Below are 20,225 nucleotides of genomic sequence, written 5' to 3'. Positions count from 1 at the left end.
TCCAGCTCTATGAATAATGCTTGTACATGCCTAGCAGAATATTACTTGCATAAAACGAATCTTTGTTTACGAGAAAATGGTTCAGACGCCATTAATGGCAGGCCTAAATCTATATGTGTTTGAAACCAGGAATCATTTTTCTCAAAATGAGATATAGTCCTAAAACCCGCCTGTTATGGAAACGTATTTCCTAAAGTAATGAAATTAAGTTCATTACACTCTAGATATGTTCAGATGTCACGTTCGGTGTCTGGCTTGGGTGTCCCGTTTGGTGTCAGTTTCGATAGTAGGTTCAGCTGTCTTAATTGTTTGATGTCAGCTTCAGGTGTCGTGTTTAGTGACAGGTTAAGGTTGCATGTTAAATGTTATTATGTTCGGGTGCCATGTATGGTATCGGGTCGTGATGACTTGTTTTAGTGTCATGTTCGGAGGACATATTCGGTGTCAGGTCCTGAGTGATATGATTTATGATAAGTTCAGTGTAATGTTTGGTGTTACGTTTGTTGTCAGGTTCGGGTGTCAGCTAGGTTTGGTGTCAAGTTTGACTGCCATGTTTGGTGTCTTTGGCATGATGCCTTAGTACTACTGAACCATGAATACTGAAACATATATTCTTTCTATGTAATTCATACATTTTGTAGCTTTGGGAATTAAACTCATTTTTCTGCGGGTTGGCTGGTGATCACGTTTGGTATCCTCGGCAAACTTGTTGCTATAGTAATAGAGAATCATACATGTATGCGATCGATGGAAGGGTGGCACCGATAAAAATTATTTGCATTGAAGTCTCCACATATTGTCGATTTTGATAAAATTAATTTTGTATATTGGTTCACTTTGTAGGACCTCATAATGTTACCAAAACAGCCCGTTTCTCTCATAAATTTAGCGTATTTACTGAATTCCTTGCATATTTTTCAGCGATCGTTTGTGTTCATCCAATAACTACTGTTACTTCAAATATTTTCTTTCCTCCCACCATGCTGCTGCTATCCGTCGTAGAAATGAAATATTTTCTTGTGGGCGGATTTATTTCTAGCCTTTTAACATAGAATTTAAATTCTGTGAACAATTTATTCGAATGTAAATTTGTTGAAACTCCTTGCTTCTCAACTGAAGCCTATATTTATGCATCCTGACTTGTAGCGTATTTAGGCATCATTAAATGGAGCCTATTTAAGCATCCTGACTTGTGGGGTATTTAGTCAGGCCTTCTGAATTGAATCCTATATTCATGCATCCTGACTTGTAGCGTATTTAGGCATCATTAAATGGAGCCTATTTAAGCATCCTGACTTGTGGGGTATTTAGTTAGGCCTTCTCAATTGAATCCTATATTTAGGCATGACCTATGGTATTTAGGCATCCTTAATCAAAGCCTATAGTTGCATAAATTACGACCATCCCTCCCCATGAAGATACCCTTCTCTTCATGGGGAGGGGCATAAGTCTAGCGATACCTTCTGTCTACTTGATTTGAAAAGACCGTCGTAGGGAAAGTGAACTTACATGTATAAGCATTTCGGGCTTCCATATTCATGGTAAAAATATACAAAAACAATATTCACACGTCCAATCCCTTGAGACCAAATGTGACAGCCGAATCTGAAACCAAACATGATATCGAGACATGACACTTGAGACCCGTTCAAAGAAACATTCGTAGTCTGTGGCTAGCCCAATTTATTTGACAACATACAGTGGAGAAGTACGTCACCAGTATAAGTGCGCTTGACCCAAAGTTACGACAGCTCTGTAGAACGGACCCCTAAACACCTGACCACTGAGCACTAGAATACTCTTAAAGACCACATTTACAAATAGCTTTTCACAGTCTGTCATGTTAAAGTTAACATTTTAATTACATTTACTTCTGCTTTCATCTGAGAAGACTTGGGTCCTTTGGCGCATGGCTAATCATAGTCTATAGTCCATTTCAAAGTTTGGAAGGCACATTTCAGCTCAAAAGCGAAATGACGTCCTCACCTGGGGTTGCCACCACCTTATATTGATTCTATAATGCGGCAGGCGTCCTATACCATTATACTTCTTTCTCCAAACAGTTAAGAAGTTCTCGCGAAGAGTCACGCCATATATCTTAAATACTTTCAAATTTGAATTGCACGATCTTGTAGCTGATTTGTCACGTCCAGAGACAAAGCCAGCTTCGTTATTCTCTTTTTATTTGCATTTTTCAACGTGCTGGAAGTTTCTCTTTCTACGCAAAGTCTTTTTGCATGAATGCATTTACTGCAAATAAAGGCAACATATATCTGTATATTGGTTTAAGGGCTTGAAAGTTCCAAAAATCTGAGAGAAATGCCCACAAGATGACCACCAAAACAACACAATATATGTGAATAATAACAGCAGTCTATTCCATGCCAAAAATTCAACGTCTCCACCCCCACCCCCCAAAAAAAATCAATAAAAAAAAAATAAACACATGTAAATAATGTGAAGCGATCAAAAATCTTGAGAAAATTGTCGACGAGATGCCAGTACCTCGATCCAAGATGGCTTCCAAGTAAGCACAAGTCTAGCCATCCCGGTACCTCGATCCAAGATTGCCATCAGCTGAGCATAAGTCTAGCGATACCGGTACCTCGATCCAAGATTGCCATCAAATGAGCACAAGCCTAGCGATGCCAGTACCTCGATCCAAGATTGCCACCAAATGAGCACAAATCTAGCTATACCGGTACCTGGATCCACGATTGCCATCAAATGAGCACAAGTCTAGCGATGCCGGTACCTGGATCAAAGATTGCCTTCAAATGAGCACAAATTTAGCGATACCGGTACCTGGATCCACGATGGCCACCAAATGAGCACAAGCCTAGCTATCCAGGGACTTCGATCCAAGATTGCCATCAAATGAGCCCAAGTCTAGCGATACCGGTACCTCGATCCAAGATGACCACCAAATGAGCACAGATCTAGCGATACCGATATCTCGATCCAAGATTGCCATCAAATGTGCGCAAGCCTAGCGATACCGGTACCTCGATCCAAAATGGCCAGCCAATGAGCACAAGCCTAGCGATTGCGGTACCTGGATCCAAGAATGTCATCAAATGAGCAAAAAGCTAGCGATCCGCGTACCTCGATCCAAGATGGCCACCAAATGAGCACAAGACTAGCGATACCGGTACTTCACAGATGGCCACCCAATGAGCACAATTCAGCGATACCGAAACCTCGATCCAAAATGGCCACCAAATGAGCACAAGTCCAGCGATACCGGTACTTGGACCCAAGATGGCCACCAAATCAGAACAAGTCCAGCGATCCCGGTACCTCGATCCAAGATGGTCACCAAATCATCTGACCTCGAAACTTGGAACAGTACATGGTCAGATATGTGAATAATAACAGTAATCTATCCCATACCAAAACTGCAACGCAAAAAAAACAAAAATCAAAACAGAAAAAAAACCCAAACCCTAAAAAGCAACAAATAAACAGATGTAAATAAGTAAATAAATAAATAAATAATAAAATAAAACATCTAAGTTGTCAACATCTAGGTTTAGCGTACAGGATTGTGAGATCGATTAACCGCTCAATTCAACCAATCAATACATCAATCAATCAATAATCGGTATTTTACCCTACATATATATACAACATACAACACAATTTGCAATCCATTTTCTCAACACGCAGGTGCTTTATTATATAATGTATAAAGGTATTAACATGAACATAAAAATATAGTTCCTCTGATTAAAATATTAACACGAGCTTTTTCAAAAATATACATGTACCATTATAATGATCAATGAGTCATAAAGATTTAAGCGCAAATGTAAGAACAATCTTTATACTTTATCAAAATACGAGATCTGGATGTTCTCCCAAATTTTATCACCGCAAATGGATCTCTTAAAATAGAGAAACTCAATCAGATCATGTATTAAACTGTCGATTTAGTCCAGAGTTCAACCAGCATTATCTTAAAAAATATATACCCACTATAGTTCCCCACACAACGTTCAATGAATAGCTCTCTACTGAACATATTATAACATTTCACCCAAGATCCTGTACACTAATTTCACCGTGGACAACTAAGGAATATTAGCTCCCTATTTTACCATAGTATACATAAAATTGTACATCGCGGACTTTGCACTGAACATTATATGGACCACTGAAAAAAGTAGGAGATAAATGAACCACAGCATTGAAACACAATTTATCAGTAGCTGTGAGATATCTGGAATAAAGGAAATGATACTGAGACAGGTTTAGGCCTCTAGTTTAATCAGTCAAATACATGGACATGATCCCCCACCTTCTATACCAGATTCACATGCAAGCTGTGTAAAGCAGTTGGGGAACGTTCTGCAAAGCTGGTGGCATATCTCGTCAGTGTATATATCTTGTCATGAAAATTGCGCCAGCCGCAGTTTACAACTGTTTCGTGGAACGGCCCCTTAGTATTGGTGTGTTTTGACGATTATCATAATACGTCCTGAAAAGACTAACTGTGTTCCTTATTCAGTCACGTTGGTACAATCGTATTTTCTAGAAAGATCAAAACAAACTACATCGAGTATCCTTCAGTTATTCGTATTGGATGTTCCATCGTAATGTATTCCACTGCAAATCCAAGCAAGGAAAGTAAACACAATGGACACACCATCCACTTTTGATTTGTCCATTTATCTTTTACATTCTTCCACACAGAATGTTACACGTGTACGGTCGTCTGATTGGACAACTGATCACCAATCACAAATTCCGATTCTTCCTTGCAGGAAAGTCCGGCCTCCTGAGTAAAGGTGGTCAACTAATCGGAACAAGGTAGGGTCTTTAGTCTTCAAGTTCTCACGACTGGAGAATTCATCCGGGCATATCGTGTTATTTCTCGGATCTCCACACAAGTTCATCTCAGCTTAAAATAAAAACCAACATATTAAAATTGAAAACTGAGATATAGTGGTCTGAAAAAGAATTAGTGGGTAACTATAACTTGTCTGTCAGAATCAAAGACACCTACTATATCTTGATTTTTTTTTTTTTTTTTGATTGTTGTTTTACGCCGTACTCAAGAATATTTCACTTATACGACGGCGGCCAGCATTATGGTGGGTGGAAACCGGGCAGAGGGAAAACCACGACCATCCGCAGGTTTACTATATCTTGGATTTCCGAAACCATTCTTGGTGTAAGTGGCCTGCTTTCAACTGAAGTCCCAAGATGTCTTGTATATAACAACGTTTGGTGGAATATTGGAGCCCTTCGCCAACTGCGGCGACATTGACTTAAGTTTCATGGGAAAATAGAGGGGGCACCCCGGTAGCACTATCTATATCAAATAATATTAAACAGATCTATTTTGCCGTATGTCTTCAGTGGTAGCTGAGGGCTAAGGTCGACTCTGTTGGGAAAGCTATCACGGTTCACGGGACGATCCCATGGACAAAGTTACGTTTGATTTTTAAAACTTCAATATACTGCGTAGTTTACTCTCCAAGAAGGCCAACTTGTGATATGACTACATTTATCATAACATAGCACTGTTCGCGAACATTGTTCTCAATGCTAATTCCTCTGGTTCAAAAATAAGAAACTTTGAATGAAAGCATTTAACTTGGCATACTTGTTTACAGATTGAAAATTATCTTGAAGACGCAATAGGATTTATTTCATTTATAAGAGGGTGGTGAAATTGACAACTAACAAAAACCCGAGTGCCCGATGTAAACAGCCAGCTTGTGATAGGTCACACATGGACGTACGTCAGATTTTTCCCCCGCCAAAGCGAGGTATGTATACCTCGTACATGTAGTATGTAGGCCATATTGGTCAAAGGCCAATATATCACCCAGCGATTTCGACAGCTTGTTGCCAGCGTTGGCGTACCGGGGAATTTCCAAAATCCTCTGACCGAGGCTAGGGTTGAACCAACAAAGGTGATGTTTCTGACCGACAACTTAATCAGAGAGGCCTTCAGAGTTATGTTTTTCTTGTGAAGTGTTTAACTGTTGTGCATATTCTTTGTTATACCTACCAGCTTCGGGTCCCAGGGTTGAAGTCCTGAAGTAAGAGGTGGTAGCCTCTGCGAAGAACTCCTTCTGGTCGCTGGTGGCGTATCCGGTACCCCACCTTTCACCCCAGGTCAAGTAAGATTCATCCAGCTGAGAAAAGCATGGTGAAACATGTACAGGGGACAATTTATTTATTACCTATTTAATTGGACTACTCAAAGATATTTTACTAATCCAATGGGAAAACAAAAAGGCTTCGGTCGCAAGCTGAATCTGAGCACGCCACCTCGTTGGCCCGGGGTTTGGCTACAAAAACCCTTGAATAATTTCAATACGGGTACATAACGTAAGGAGCTTATATCGGGTGGACAAGAAAAAAAGCGATATTCAGCTATTTTAAACGTAAGCCTTGGATATCTGCTTTCCGAGCACATTGTTTAGGAATACTATAGACATCTCTTATCAAACTTTTAGCACGGTACGTGAAATAGTATTAAGAATGAAATTATAAAAGTAACAGACACATGCATTAGCATTAAGGGTCGCCGGTGCTTTACATTCTAAACCACTGCGGGTAGTTAAAAGAAAATTGCGACAACCCAGTTTGTGAGGTATGTTTTCAGTTATATACGCATATTATTGCACTTAAGCCACTTTCCTCGTCGATAAACTTATTTTTAGCGTGGATACCAAACCTGAAACGTCCTAACAATATACCTACCAGACGGTGCCACCTGAAGTCGGTTCCAAGGGCCACCAAGTGTATGGCGTGCGCAAACTCATGCATGAGCACGTTCAATTTGCCATTATACGGATCACCTGGCGTACACAGCAAGTTACTCTCCTTGACTACTGCTCTGTCCTTACTGTATCCCACAAGGCTGTCATACTTCCGGCCAGTAGTAGTACAGGTCCGACCGCAGCCACCCGTGCAAATTCCTTAAAACAAAACACAACACTGGGTCAAATATATGTGTGGCTCGTTAAAGTATATCTAAAATGTTTATAATCAGACTTTTGTGATGTTGTACAACCTAAATATTGAAGTTCAAAGTAAGGCAAAGGCGAACATTGAGGAAATCGAAAGCTCTGTCATGTGATCAATTTTAACCAATCAAGGCGAGTTCTTTCGTAACTCCTGGCCGCAGCTGTTCCACCGACGTCACACAAACTTACCGTTACATTTGGGTGTATCTTTGGTTGAGGCATACTCCGGGAAATCCCCAATCACCTGGTCAGCTGCTACCACGCCCATGCTGGCCTTCTCTGATACTTTGGAGTAAAAGCTCATGGGCATGAACCTTAACATGAGGAAGGCCAATCTGGCTGCCTGGAAGGAAACAATGTTACTGATATAGACTTTTATACAACGCCACAGAGCTCATTGCAATGGCAGCATGATAACGGGCCTGACAACAGCATCAGAACGAATGACAATTTCATTGGCTACAGAGCGGCAACACTTCTTACTAATGCAAGCGTTTTGGCTCGCAGCAATGAGAAGGAAACAAGGAAATCTAATCATACTGACAGCAAGGAAACGAAGTTGCTAATGTCCAATTCTGCAGTGAAGATACTGTCCATCACTAAAGCGTATCTAGGAGAAAATTGCGGCTGTGAAAAACGACATAGCTTAAAGGGAAGAACAGGTGCAACAGGGCCGGGGCTCGAATATCTGACGTCGGTGATATGCTTTTACTCTCCAGATTGTAGTCCTTATACTGTAAAAAAAAACATATCAACCTTGATAACCCTGATAATATTATTCGGTTCCTAACTTTAGTGAATGAATCCAGGATAAAACCCCCGGCGGACAAATCGCGAACAAAAACCACGGCAGACTAAAGCCACGTCGTTTTATTAATTAACGAACATATCGTATCCGACAGTCTAGAAATCATGGTGTTAAATATTTGTTGACGGAAATTTATATAGTGTGAATCTAAAACTTGTCTTCAAAACATATCTTGTCGGGCAATAGGATTCGAAAGCTTTCCTCTCATAAACGCTGTACACATACGTTGTCAAAACAATATGTCTGATATCCAACTAATAATTATTTATTTATTTGATTGGTGTTTTACGTCGTACTCAAGAATATTTTACTTATACGACGGCAGCCAGCATTATAGTGGGTGGAAACCGGGCAGAGCCCGGGGGAAACCCACGACCATCCGCAGATTGCTGGCAGACATTCCCACGTACAGTTTGAGAGGAAGCCAGTATGAGCTAGACTTGAACTCACAGCGACCGCATTGGTGAGAGACTCCTGGGTCATTACACTGCGCTAGCGCTAACCAACTGAGGCCACGGAGGTGCCTGCAACTAATATTAATACCGAATAGTGGTCGTCAAGTAGTTTATGTTTCGAAGCATCTACCACTATACTCAGGTGTGAATGGCTGAAATTTTATATATATTATATATATATATATATATATATATATATATATATATATATATATATATATATTATATATATATAGATATATATATATATATATATATATATGCAATTTTATTTTCACTGTTACAGATGTATTTGGAAATATAGATTTATTTTGAAAAATTTTGTGTAGTTTTTTTTTCTTTTTACATACATGAGTGTACTATGATCTAATGCAAATTATTCGGCATCATAAAATTGCAAGTTTTGCCAGCAAAAATTCAGTAATGATTAAAGTTCTCAAACACTAATAGTGAAATTTATTCAAAGGAAGCAATAAAAAGCGCAATTCGTGATATCAGCGTTAAATAAGAACAATTATGCATTAATATTTTAGATTTTAACATCCAAATTTGGACGTTTTAGGCCAATAATCCCCAGGCCATTCCTAAGGCTTCGTTAACCACAAGCCACCAAAGAACTAAGAAATTATATAAAGCATATACCAAATTAGGACAGAATCTTGCAAAGAGAAGGAGTCAACAGTTTTCAATGATGTTGGAAAGACGCAAGATCACCGATTTCTTTTTCTCTACACATAAATATTTTCATACTTTTTCCAAGGCAGCATCTGAGGCCTCTGTCGTAGCTGCTACCTCCACGCTCGGTAAGTTTGTTTGGTTTCCTGGGCGCTGATGCCCACATTGTGACACATACAGGTACTTGAAGGATCCACTCGCCTGACGTTTTACCCGGTGTTGAACCCCAGAAGCGTTACAGGAAGTAGAGTTTCCGTCGTCACAAATCCATTCAGGAGGGTCATAAGGGGGGTGGTATAGCCAAAGCTGAAACAAGAAAGTGATTTGGAGTATAAGAATGTTGAAATGTGGGTTGAATGGCCAAAGCTGATACGCAAAGACCAATGGGAAGATCTGAAACACCGAAATGGACTGTGCCATAGGTAAATATATTGTACAGGGATATTTCAATTAACAAATATTGGTCGTGGGTTTCCCCCGGGCTCTGTTTCCTCCCACCATAATGCTGGCCGCCGTCGTATAAGTGAAATATTCTTGAGTACGGCTTAAAACACCAATCAAATAAATAAACATATAAATTTAACAAATATTGTCAGCTTGAGGTGTAAAATATTCCCTCTTCTATATTTTGCATTTAATTCCCCCATTCCCGTGGACAATATTACTGGTGTCCAGAACTCACTCTGCAATGTTCTTTTTATCTGCAATATTTCTATTTATCGAAGTTTTGCCTCAGCATGGTGTAAGATAAGATACATGGGGCTCATAAAACAACGTTGGTGAGTTAGCTCATTGCAACACTGCATTGTGCAAATAAAATAGATATTTTGTGTTCTATTTACAAGAAAATATTACTTAATTATTCATTAACTCTGTTATCTACATATTGACTCACTGACTTATTTGCTTCTTGATATTTAATGATTCAGTGTAAATTGAGTTTACTCTCAAAACTCACCAGTAACAAAAATGAGGACAGATATAAAACAGTGTTGTGATATTGGACGGTGCAGTCTATTTGCGTTAGGCATTCTGGTCCATTCCACACATCAGTCACCTGCAAAAATGTAAAGGTGAATATCATTATTATTATAGATAATAAATGGTATATACTTTTAACAGTTTGTATTTGATCTCACGATATACTGTGTGAGGATAACATTGATGATAATGAAGAGGTTAACAATGACATTGATATTGAGGATTACAGTGGAGGTAATAAAACGATGTTGATGATGCTGAAGAATATATCGATACAGAATATTATGGTGATGATGATGGCGATTATAAAAATGTGACAGTGGCATCTTATATGAGGATAGGGATGTGAAGGTACTGCTGATGATGACGATAATGACATAGATGATTATATGGTCGACAAAGACGATGGCAATCATGATAACGATAATGTTAAGAAATGACAGTCGCGATGATTAGATGATAGGTTTGCTGATGACGGTAAAACCGAAGATAACAATCCAGATGATGACGATGCTGATGTAAGAAAAAGATTACAATGACATATGACGGAGAACATGGCAAGGATGACGTTATTTGTTATTCATCAATTTGATTGGTGTTTATACCGTGCTCAAGATTGCTTCACCTCCGACGGCCAGCATTATTTTGGCAGGAAATCGGTGAAACCTGCGTATTAATTACTATTATTACCAGAGATTCTATATGCTGAGGCCTGAAGTGTTCACAGCACGCAAGCCTGTACAGTAGCTTAAATTATCACTGTGAAGAGTGTGTGTATCCACAGATCACGAACAAGGCCACTTCCGGCTATTATAAGAGTATTTAACCTGGACACATCCGGTTTGTCCGCGAAAGGGCCGTTAATGTTAACTAGAGACACAACTACAGATTGTATATACCATTAATATAGCAACAGAACATGTGGGTCTACTATATATTATCAGACCGCAGAAAATATCACACGATCAAATATGTATACATGCGGCCTTTTAGAATTATGCAGATATTTCTAATAATTCCATTTCCACTGAATAGCTTCGCAAAGCCGAGTGTTTTGATAACACCGACAAATGACGCCAAGGGCAATATATGATTAAGTATTTTAAATTCCTCTTCATTTATTTCTCTGTATAATTACTATTCAAAAAAGAATAATAACTATAGTTAATCGTTGTTGAGACTTACGTTTTATCTTGGAAAACTCACTTTTTCATTTCTCCACGACGCACTAGTATTTGAAATATTGCCAATGTGACGTTAAGCCAAACTCATTCGTCCATCTTTTCGTGCAAAATGCCCAATAATTTCTCAGATCTTTATGAAAAATGTGTGATATGATTTTAGTGTGTAGTTAATATAATAGTAATTTTCAAAATTTCACCGGAAAGATATCCAGCTCGAAACTAGGGCTATTTTCATCCTGATCCTATATACATGTATATGGTATGCCGTTGTTAACCTATGGGTGGGGCGCCTTTCCTCAAAACCGAATTGTCTCCAACTTGAGAAATGAAACCCGTCACCACCAATCTGTGTTTCTGCCAAAAGTATGATATGCATGTATGTACTTTAAATATGTCTTTGTACATATGCTTACCTTAAACATGACTTTTAAATTATATAATTTAAATACTATAGACATATACCTCCACATTTCTTTGGTGGTTTGTGTTGGGAGTTGTTTGATATTACTCTCGCTATTATAGTTTACGATTAGGACGCGAATGTCTGATACTACGCCTATAGATTAGCAGATGTACATGTTTTATTGCATAGCAGCTATACATGTTTTATTGCATAGTTTTAAGTTTTAAAACCAATCAGCAGCATTCAGTGCTTCTCCCACCAGTCCCGTCTGCGCTGCCCGCTTCCCAACTCACAGCTTTATACTTCCGTGTGTGTTTGAATGATGCACTCCCTCTGACTCACTTATATGGTACTTAGCTATATATATATAAGGCCTTATTAAATCTATCCATGGATATCCGGCCTAATAATATACACAAAGGGTCCAGTTTTTGACGCGCATGGACTATGGAAACGAATAGATGCATACCGAGTTAATCCCTACACTTTGTTAATCCTGAACACCCAGGCCTCAAAGTTTCCGATGTTCTGATAGATTGTACAAGTGTACGAACATGGATGTCGAGACAAGCTAAACACATCATGAAATTGTAACAGTATACAATATTTTCCACTTACCGGTAGGTATGTATGCATATATAGGTCTAAAGTTATTCCCGAGTATACTACACTCGGGAATATATATATATATATCCACTGGTCGCTGAAGTCCAACGAACGTCGAGGGCCAAGGAGAGAGGCCATTTGCTCCTCCAGCCAGGCGATGTAAGCACATAGAATATAGAACACACAGAATATATATTTACCTGATGTTATTTTGAACTCCGTATTCCACAGGATAAATCATGAACTCAGTGACTGGCTCACTAACTATGTATAGTTATGATCACGGGTCGCCATACATGTTTATGTAGGTCTCACCGATTGAGCAATGACAGAAGTACATCTGGTTTCGAATGTCACATCAAACAACTTGCGTAACAACAAGGACACTGAAAAATTTTACGCTCCGATTGCATGCGTCTGCACGGCACAGCGTGGTATACAATGAACAGTACCTGTTAGGTAAGTAACTTGCACCCTCGTGTTAGTCTCGTCGACTGTGATAGATTGACATCTGAGGTAGCTCCCACGGTAGTACAATTTCTTTCTAGTCCCTGTAACGTCCCTACACAATATAAAACTCCGCATTACTTTTCTATGCATATGACTGTGAGCTTCATAATTGTCCCGGCGTACCTTATTCAGCGCTTTCCACAGAACGACTTTCTAAAGGACTCACCTACCGGTTTTTGTATTTACCTGTCTGTGTGTACAGGTGTATCACACCTGATTTTAAGGGCTTAAGGACGCTATGTGGTTTCACGTGCGCAGTTATGTGAACGGTCACTCTGTTTACAGACAGGACTGACAATGAAATGCAGTCCTGAATGGACATTCATTCCAGTTCGTTTTACTCCACACGAACTATACCTTCATAGAAATCCGCATTTATAGTGCCTTTAATCCGCAAAGAAAGCGCCTGAATCAATCGAATAATGATACAATAACATTTGGTGTTCGGATTCTTCGACATTATTATAAACAACATGACTGAATGTAAAGTTATAGTTCATAGCTTTTTGATCTGGGGGCACATGATGATACTATGACTGGCCTCTTATGGCAAGGATGGGTTGCTAACACTAAATAATAAAAATCGTGCTTTTACTATGATATTATTACACTGGCTTTGATGGTTAACGTTTGAAGCATTGCAAAAATATGCATGCATGTATGTATGTATATATGTATGTATGTATGTAAGTGCTCTTGGGGTTTAACGTCGTACTTAACAATTTTTCAGTCATATGACGGTGTCATTAGATGTGTGTACATATATTGTGCCTTCTTTGCGGCAGGGCGAGTCCATGCCGCCAAAGGTCTTCCGCTACTGAAGTATCATGCCGAAGACACCAGACATGACACCTCACTCACTCTCTTTATACTGACACCGGGCCAACCAGTCATGTTTCTTTGCTCTAACCTCCCAAGGCCGAGCGCCAAGCAAGGCAGCAGCAAGTAGCATTTTTAAAGTCTTTGGTATGACCGACCCGGGTTTGTTCCCGTGGTCTCCGACTTTAACCTCATATACACCTCATTGGTGGAGGGTAAGTGGTCTTCGATGGGTCTTAGCCTGTGAAAACGGAGGGAGAGGGAATCTATAAATGTGCTGTCCAAGACCGGGATTAAACCGCATTAATCTTGTGTGTCCAAGCAATTTGAAGACTAGCGCCTTTAGCCACTAGGAAAACACCCGCTCCCAACGGGTTTATAACTACTTGTATGATTGGTGCTTTACGCTGTAATATTTCACTTTCGACGGCCGTCTGCACTACAGTGGAGGAAACCGGGCAGAGCCGAGGAGAAACCCCACCATCTTCATTAGGTTGCTGGCAGGACTTCCCACGTGCAGTCAGAGAAGAAGTAAGTGGTTAATAATGCTACATCTGGACTAAATTCAAGTAGTAACAGCTATTCCATTTGAGCAGACCACGAGTTACAAAACATCTACATGTCTACAGAGATTAACAGATATTGTGGTTTTTGCCCCTCAAAATTATAGGAATTACAAGTTTATCATTTCCATATGCAATCTAACCATACTAAATGAGTAGCAAGCCTTCCAGATGCCCACACACACATAATGTCACATGTCTCTTCTGAACTGACCAAGAGTTAACACTCTTCTGTGCCTCCGAGTCCAAATGGACCAAGCGTTACCACTCTTCTATGCCTCTGAGTGAGAAAAGACCAAGAGTTACCAACATTCTATACCTCTGGGTCCAAATGGACCAAGAGTTACCAGTCTTCTACGCCACTGAGTGAGAATGGACCAAGTGTTACCAACCTTCTGTCCCTCTGAGTGAGAACGGACCTAGAATTACCAACCTTTTATCCCCCTGAGTGAGAACGGGCCAAGAGTTATAAACCTTCTGTCCCTCTGAGTGAGAACGGACCTAGAGTTACCAACCTTCTGTGCCCCTGAGTGAGAACGGACCAAGAGTTACCAACCTTCTATGCCTCTGAGTGAGAACGGACCTAGAGTACCCAACCTTTTATGCCCGAGTGAGAACGGACCAAGAGTTACCAACCTTCTATGCCTCTGAGTGAGAACGGGCCAAGAGTTAGCAGCCTTTCATGGATCTGAGTGGGAAAGGACCAAGAGTAATCAGTCTCCCATGCCTCTGAGTTAGAAGAGACAAACCTTCTGCCCATCTGAGCATCAGAACTGGTATAATTGGTGTCTATTTTCACGTATTTTCGGGCGCTGGACCAAGCGAGCACCGATCAGAACAATGTACAGAAAATCTTTTGATAACGAGAACGAGCCATGCAGGAAAATAGCAAAGGTAGAAACCATAAATGCTGACATTTGTCGAGGTACAAATTGTCCACGTGGACAAATGATAATGTAAATATACATGCACAATAACTACGAAATATTTCACCGTGGTCAAATCTTCGAATACAGCGTATGTACATTTGCAAATTAAATGGATCGCTAGTAATAAAAAAAGCTCTCTATTCTAATGTTACCAGTCTCTCGGGCACAGGGCATTACCAGCATCAACAGTTACAACCGGCAGAAATTGCGCCTCCGAAATCTCTTGATAACGATCCGATCCGATGTTGAGTAACACCTATATAATTTAGGACATACAGCAAGGACAGTAAAACCAGAACAATGTGATAGCTGGCAAAAGGTCACACCTACCTGGGATTTCTCCACTTTCTGTACTACGATTCTTCAGACGATTTAACAGATAAAACCGGTCACCGCTATATTAACGTCAGAGGCAACAAAGCCTTCTTCATTTCCATACATGTTATGTTTCCATGTTCATTTAGGTGCTTGAATTTCTCATTAATAACATCTATGTGGAATTCACGGAAACCACATATTAACAGTGTATAGGTATTACGATGGGTACAAACTGTGTTCACCTTTGGCCAACCTATACCTGCTCTCATATGAATACGACTATATGCAAAAATTATTCAGGAGTAATCCTCACCGGCTCCGATCTTTCTCATTCGCTGAAGGGTATATTGATGATCTGCTGCCTTTAAACAATCCGTACATAGCAATGGCTGTGAAAGATATTCATTCACCTTTGCTGGATTTAAAGGAAACCCCAAATTCTCCAGATAGTACATCTTATCTGTACCTATATTTGTACAAAGACCAAAACGGTTTCCTCTCTCGCAGACTGACAAGAAGGGCAGTTTCAATTTTGACATTGTAAATTAACCTTACTTGGACAGCAATATACCGAAGGGTCCTGCATATGGTGTGTACATATCTCGTCTTCAAGCATTTGTTAGATTCTGCGTGTCACAAGTTATTACGGTACTGCAAAAACTAGCGTGTCAAGGTTGTTCCATCAACCGCCGTCACTCCAAGTTTCTTAAGTTTTACAATGAGTATAATTCTCTTGTAAGTAAATATGGACAGAGCGTGCAGGATCTCCGGCGCTCTGCTGTATGACTGTGTCTAATTCCGCTTAACCCGGGCTAGGGGCAGTGTATTCATCGTGTTGTATTAGATCGCCACATTGGATATATCAACAGTTGCAATCAAAGTGCACCTGAGACACTAATTTTGTTATCGAAAACTGATATTCTAACATGGTACACCATGAGAACACTGAATTGACTCAGTCGCCCAGAACCTTGCGTCTTTCCAACATCAATGAATACTGTTGACTGCTTCTCTTTGCATTATAACTTTGTGGTTTGTGCTATACGTCATTGTCTGGATTTGGCCTTACAATTATTGACCTGGAACGTCCTCATTGGTTGACGGCTGGTATATGAATGTCTGTTTCGACGATTGAATTCCGAAGTGTAGAAGCCCTGATTCGTGGCACCTACAGACAGAAATCCGTGGACAGGTTGGGCGTTTAAACGTCTTCGTTAATATATCACACGCATATCGTGTACCATGAAACAGCTTTGTTTGTAACTCAGCTCTATGGAAAGAAAGACTGCTTTTATGTTTAAATGACTATAGAATTCTAATTTTTTACTTTCTTTCGGACGCCGGGACATGTGAGCATCAAGTGTTACAAGTCACAGAAAATGCGTCCGAAATCGATATTGGGTAGCACTGAGTACCAGCAGGCCTTTTTGTCTCACCTGCTTATGTGTGCACCTATTGGCAGTCATCCGTGGACAGGTTGAGCATTTCAAGCCCTTTAAAGCCTTCTACAATATAGCACGCTTATATATAATAAGCAGGCCCATGTAGATGTAAGTAGAATTGCGAGAAAATGGAATTGGGAGACATGGAAGTTCGTTCTTTCAGTACTCTTTGATAAAGGAAATGATGTAGTCAGATTGTACTATAAACCGTCCCTGCGTTAGCAATAAGTTACAAATCAGGTTTCAGGTTACCTGACTATACAGACCTCTAATTTTCATTTCAAGCGGGCGCCGGGCTATGTGAGCACCAACTGCCACAAATTACAGAAATTGTGCCTCCGAAATCTCTTGATAACGATTCCGCTCGATGCCGGGTAGCAACGAATACCAGTACGGTAAAGGCCCTTTTGACGCAGATCTATTTTTCTGTGCACCTATCGGCAGACATCCGTGGACAGGTTGGGCGTTTAATAACTCCTCCCACTATGCTGACATTTCTCCTACGGGTGGATAAACCACAAAATTTAATTTTTAATTTAAATATAAATTTATTTATTTGATTGGTGTTCTACGCCGTACTCAAGAATATTTCCCTTATACGACGACGGCAAGCATTTTGGTGGGAGGAAACCGGGAAGAGCCCGGGGAGACCCACGACCATCAGGAAGATCTCCATTGACAGACCAAGGTTACATCTCTTCGGCACAGTCAGTTATAAATATTCCATCTGAACTACAGATTTGTAAATCAATGCGATTGTGAGTATGTATGGGCAATTGGTAACTTAATTCACCTGACTATGAGCGCTTATAGAACATTTTTAACTCACTGTGCCCGAAGAGATGTACAGTTTTTGACCTGTTCAACGGAGGATTTGTGATGTACTTTCAGTGCAGATGGAGTATATAGTGTGGTTGTATCTCAGCGGAAGATTCGCACTCTGCCGTCGATCCAGATCCTTCAGTTATATTTCATGGCTTATCCATCTGCAGGACAAATGTCATCATATTGAAAGGAGTCAAAACTTCCGTATTGTCCGCAGGCGCCTGTCAGCAGGTCCACAGAAAAGCAGTTGTCTGATACACAAGCCTTTACCACAGGCCTACTTATGGTACTCCGTGCTATACCCAGCATCGGGCGGAATCGATATCGTCGTTTCGGAGGAACATTTTCGGTACCTGGTACGTTGTGGCAGTGGTTGGTCGCTATAGGCCCGGCCCAGAGTCCGAGAGTAAACGAAAATTCGCACATTCGCATACAGATAACTGTGGGTCAATCACAATTCCCCTGTCTAACAATTCTTCTTGCATGTAAATGGGTCTGTCTATATACGTGCAATATATTGTTGAAGGTGTTAAGGCGCCCAACCTTTCCACGGTTGTCTATCAATAGGTGCACAGAAAAGCAGGTGTGAGACAAAAGGATCTTTACCGTGTTGGTCCTCGGAGGTACTGGACATACGGCGAAATCCATATCAAGAGAATTCGGAAGCAAAATTTCTGACATGTGGCAGTTCGTGCTCTCTTGGCCAGGTGCGCGAAAGAGAATGTACATTACAATTCTTTACATTAGAATTACAGCTGTAATTGTCCGATTTGTACGATGTCTATCCCGTTAATTGTATATATACATACTGACTTTGTGACTAAAGTCCCCTATAGTAAATAGACATATATTAGCGTTCGTTTGTGGTTTAAGTCCGTTTCACTGTAATTTAAGTAATTTCACAACTGAATGATGAAAACCGTGGTAACTGAAACTCAGTCTACCTGAGAGTAAACGGCTCTCTGCTTGAGAGCATCGCTGGTTAACTGACGGAAAATTCGTGATCAGACTGTAGATGAAGGATCTGCTCGAATTAACTTAGTGCTAGGAGGGCTTACGCTGTTTTTCATATCACATCTACCTTATTTTTTGCTATCCACTGATTCCTTAACTCCCACAGTTACACAATACTTAATCTTATAACACAGACTAATGTATAGGCCTGTTGCAGGCCTAGGCCTACTATAAGTTTGTAGAGTTTGTAGAGTAGGCCTATGGCGTAAAACACCAGTCGGATAAATAAATATAGGGCCAAGATGCGAACCGCAGAAGGATTTGGGGCGAAATCGGCAATAATTTCGATTGTGAGGTAGGCCTAGTCAATTAGATATCCCGATCTTTGATTTAAGAACTAGGCCTAATCATCGTTGCGTCTATGTTACATGTTGAAAAATCCACCTACTGCACAGAAAATCCACACACTGCACGTATGTTGTATATAGGTGTATAGTACGTTGTACAATCTTGCGATTGATTAAATGTAACCGGGGTGGGCTTTACCAGTCCTTTCAGCTTCACATACGGAACAACACTGGCTTGCTTGTGACTATGATCTTTATTTCTTTCCTCTGATTTTACATTTGGACTGAGCTCATTCGCATGTGTGACAGTCGTATGTAACCCTGTAAGGATAATAGATACAAGCATACACAGCTGAAGTTCTGACGTCATAGCAGAACACTAGACAAAAAATCAAACAAAAACAGTGACCTTTGCGCTTACAGGCTTACAAAATGACTTAAAAAGGGCCATGTCAACTTAATTCTTACCTTTACATACCTGGAAGGATAACAGATACAGGGGCTTCCGTGGCTCAGTCGGTTAGTGCGCTAGACTTTAAGTCTAAACTCCCTCAACATTTTAAGGATTGCTTCCAGACGGAACATATGCTCATCCCATGTATCTGAGAATACTAGAAAATTATATATAAAAAGCAGACATTTAGTCAGACGCAGATCTCCCAAACGCAACTGCATTAGCCGTTGGAAACTTGCTGGGATATTAGCAGGCCCAAGGGGCATGGCACTGAATTCGTAAAAGCCCAAAGGTCTTACTGTGAAGGACGTCTTTTCGCGATCTTCCTCAGCCATTTCTACTTGTCAAAATCCTGATTTTAAGTCAAGTACCCAGTAATACTTCGAACGCGCCAGCGTACTGAGCGTTTCGTTTAACCGGGGAAGTGCAAACGCATCCTTAACAGTTCTTCTATTTAAGTTCCTATTGTCTACACAGAAAGGGACGGTTCTGTCTTTCTTTTGCACAAGTACTATAGGAAATGCCAAAAGGCTTTTAGACGGTCTAATGGTACCAGCTTTCAACATGTCATTAAGATGTTTCCTCACCTCCTCATACAGAAATGGTGGTATCCGGCGGTGTCTGATCTTAATAGGACGATTATCAGTCAACTCAATCCCATGTTTAACTGCGCTGGTTCCTCTACAGTCAACCTCATGTTTAGAAAATACATCCTCATACTTACATAGGAGATTCCTTAAATCTTCAGGATCATCCTCAATACAATCCCAGTTAAATTTCTGTAGCCAATTCGCATCAGATATCTCCCCCAGCACCACTAATTCTAATACATCCTGAAGCCCCTTCCCCATGTCTAAAACAAGTTCATTGTATCCAATGTAAGGCATAGTGTTTCCCCATGCAGCTTCAATTTTAATCACTCAAGTGTGAGTGGGTATATCTTCACCTTAGGTAACTTTTCTTCAC

General features: G+C 40.3%; 1 protein-coding gene, 1 long non-coding RNA gene and 1 other non-coding gene across 3 annotated transcripts; all 3 read right to left on the bottom strand.

Moving 5' to 3' along the window:
- Positions 1-4,127: 4,127 nt before the first annotated feature.
- On the bottom strand, positions 4,128-9,068 carry LOC135479562 (uncharacterized). The gene is made up of 5 exons (XM_064759452.1): positions 9,000-9,068; positions 7,176-7,329; positions 6,721-6,938; positions 6,023-6,149; positions 4,128-4,903 (listed from the first exon to the last, which is right to left on the bottom strand). The coding sequence occupies exons 2-5, from the start codon at positions 7,306-7,308 to the stop codon at positions 4,734-4,736; spliced, it is 648 nt and encodes a 215-aa protein (XP_064615522.1). The 5' UTR covers positions 7,309-7,329; positions 9,000-9,068; the 3' UTR covers positions 4,128-4,733.
- A 22-nt stretch (positions 9,069-9,090) lies between these two features.
- On the bottom strand, positions 9,091-12,413 carry LOC135479561 (uncharacterized). The gene is made up of 3 exons (XR_010445861.1): positions 12,299-12,413; positions 9,883-9,981; positions 9,091-9,230 (listed from the first exon to the last, which is right to left on the bottom strand). It is a non-coding gene; the product is annotated as an uncharacterized LOC135479561 (long non-coding RNA).
- Positions 12,414-16,963: 4,550 nt separating this feature from the next.
- On the bottom strand, positions 16,964-17,089 carry LOC135479904 (U11 spliceosomal RNA). The gene has a single exon (XR_010445890.1). It is a non-coding gene; the product is annotated as a U11 spliceosomal RNA (small nuclear RNA).
- Between the last annotated feature and the right edge of the window lie 3,136 nt (positions 17,090-20,225).

The sequence above is a fragment of the Liolophura sinensis genome, chromosome 12 (genome assembly GCF_032854445.1).
Source record: "Liolophura sinensis isolate JHLJ2023 chromosome 12, CUHK_Ljap_v2, whole genome shotgun sequence".
Lineage (NCBI taxonomy): Eukaryota > Metazoa > Mollusca > Polyplacophora > Chitonida > Chitonidae > Liolophura > Liolophura sinensis.
This window is presented reverse-complemented; position numbering and strand designations above follow the sequence as displayed.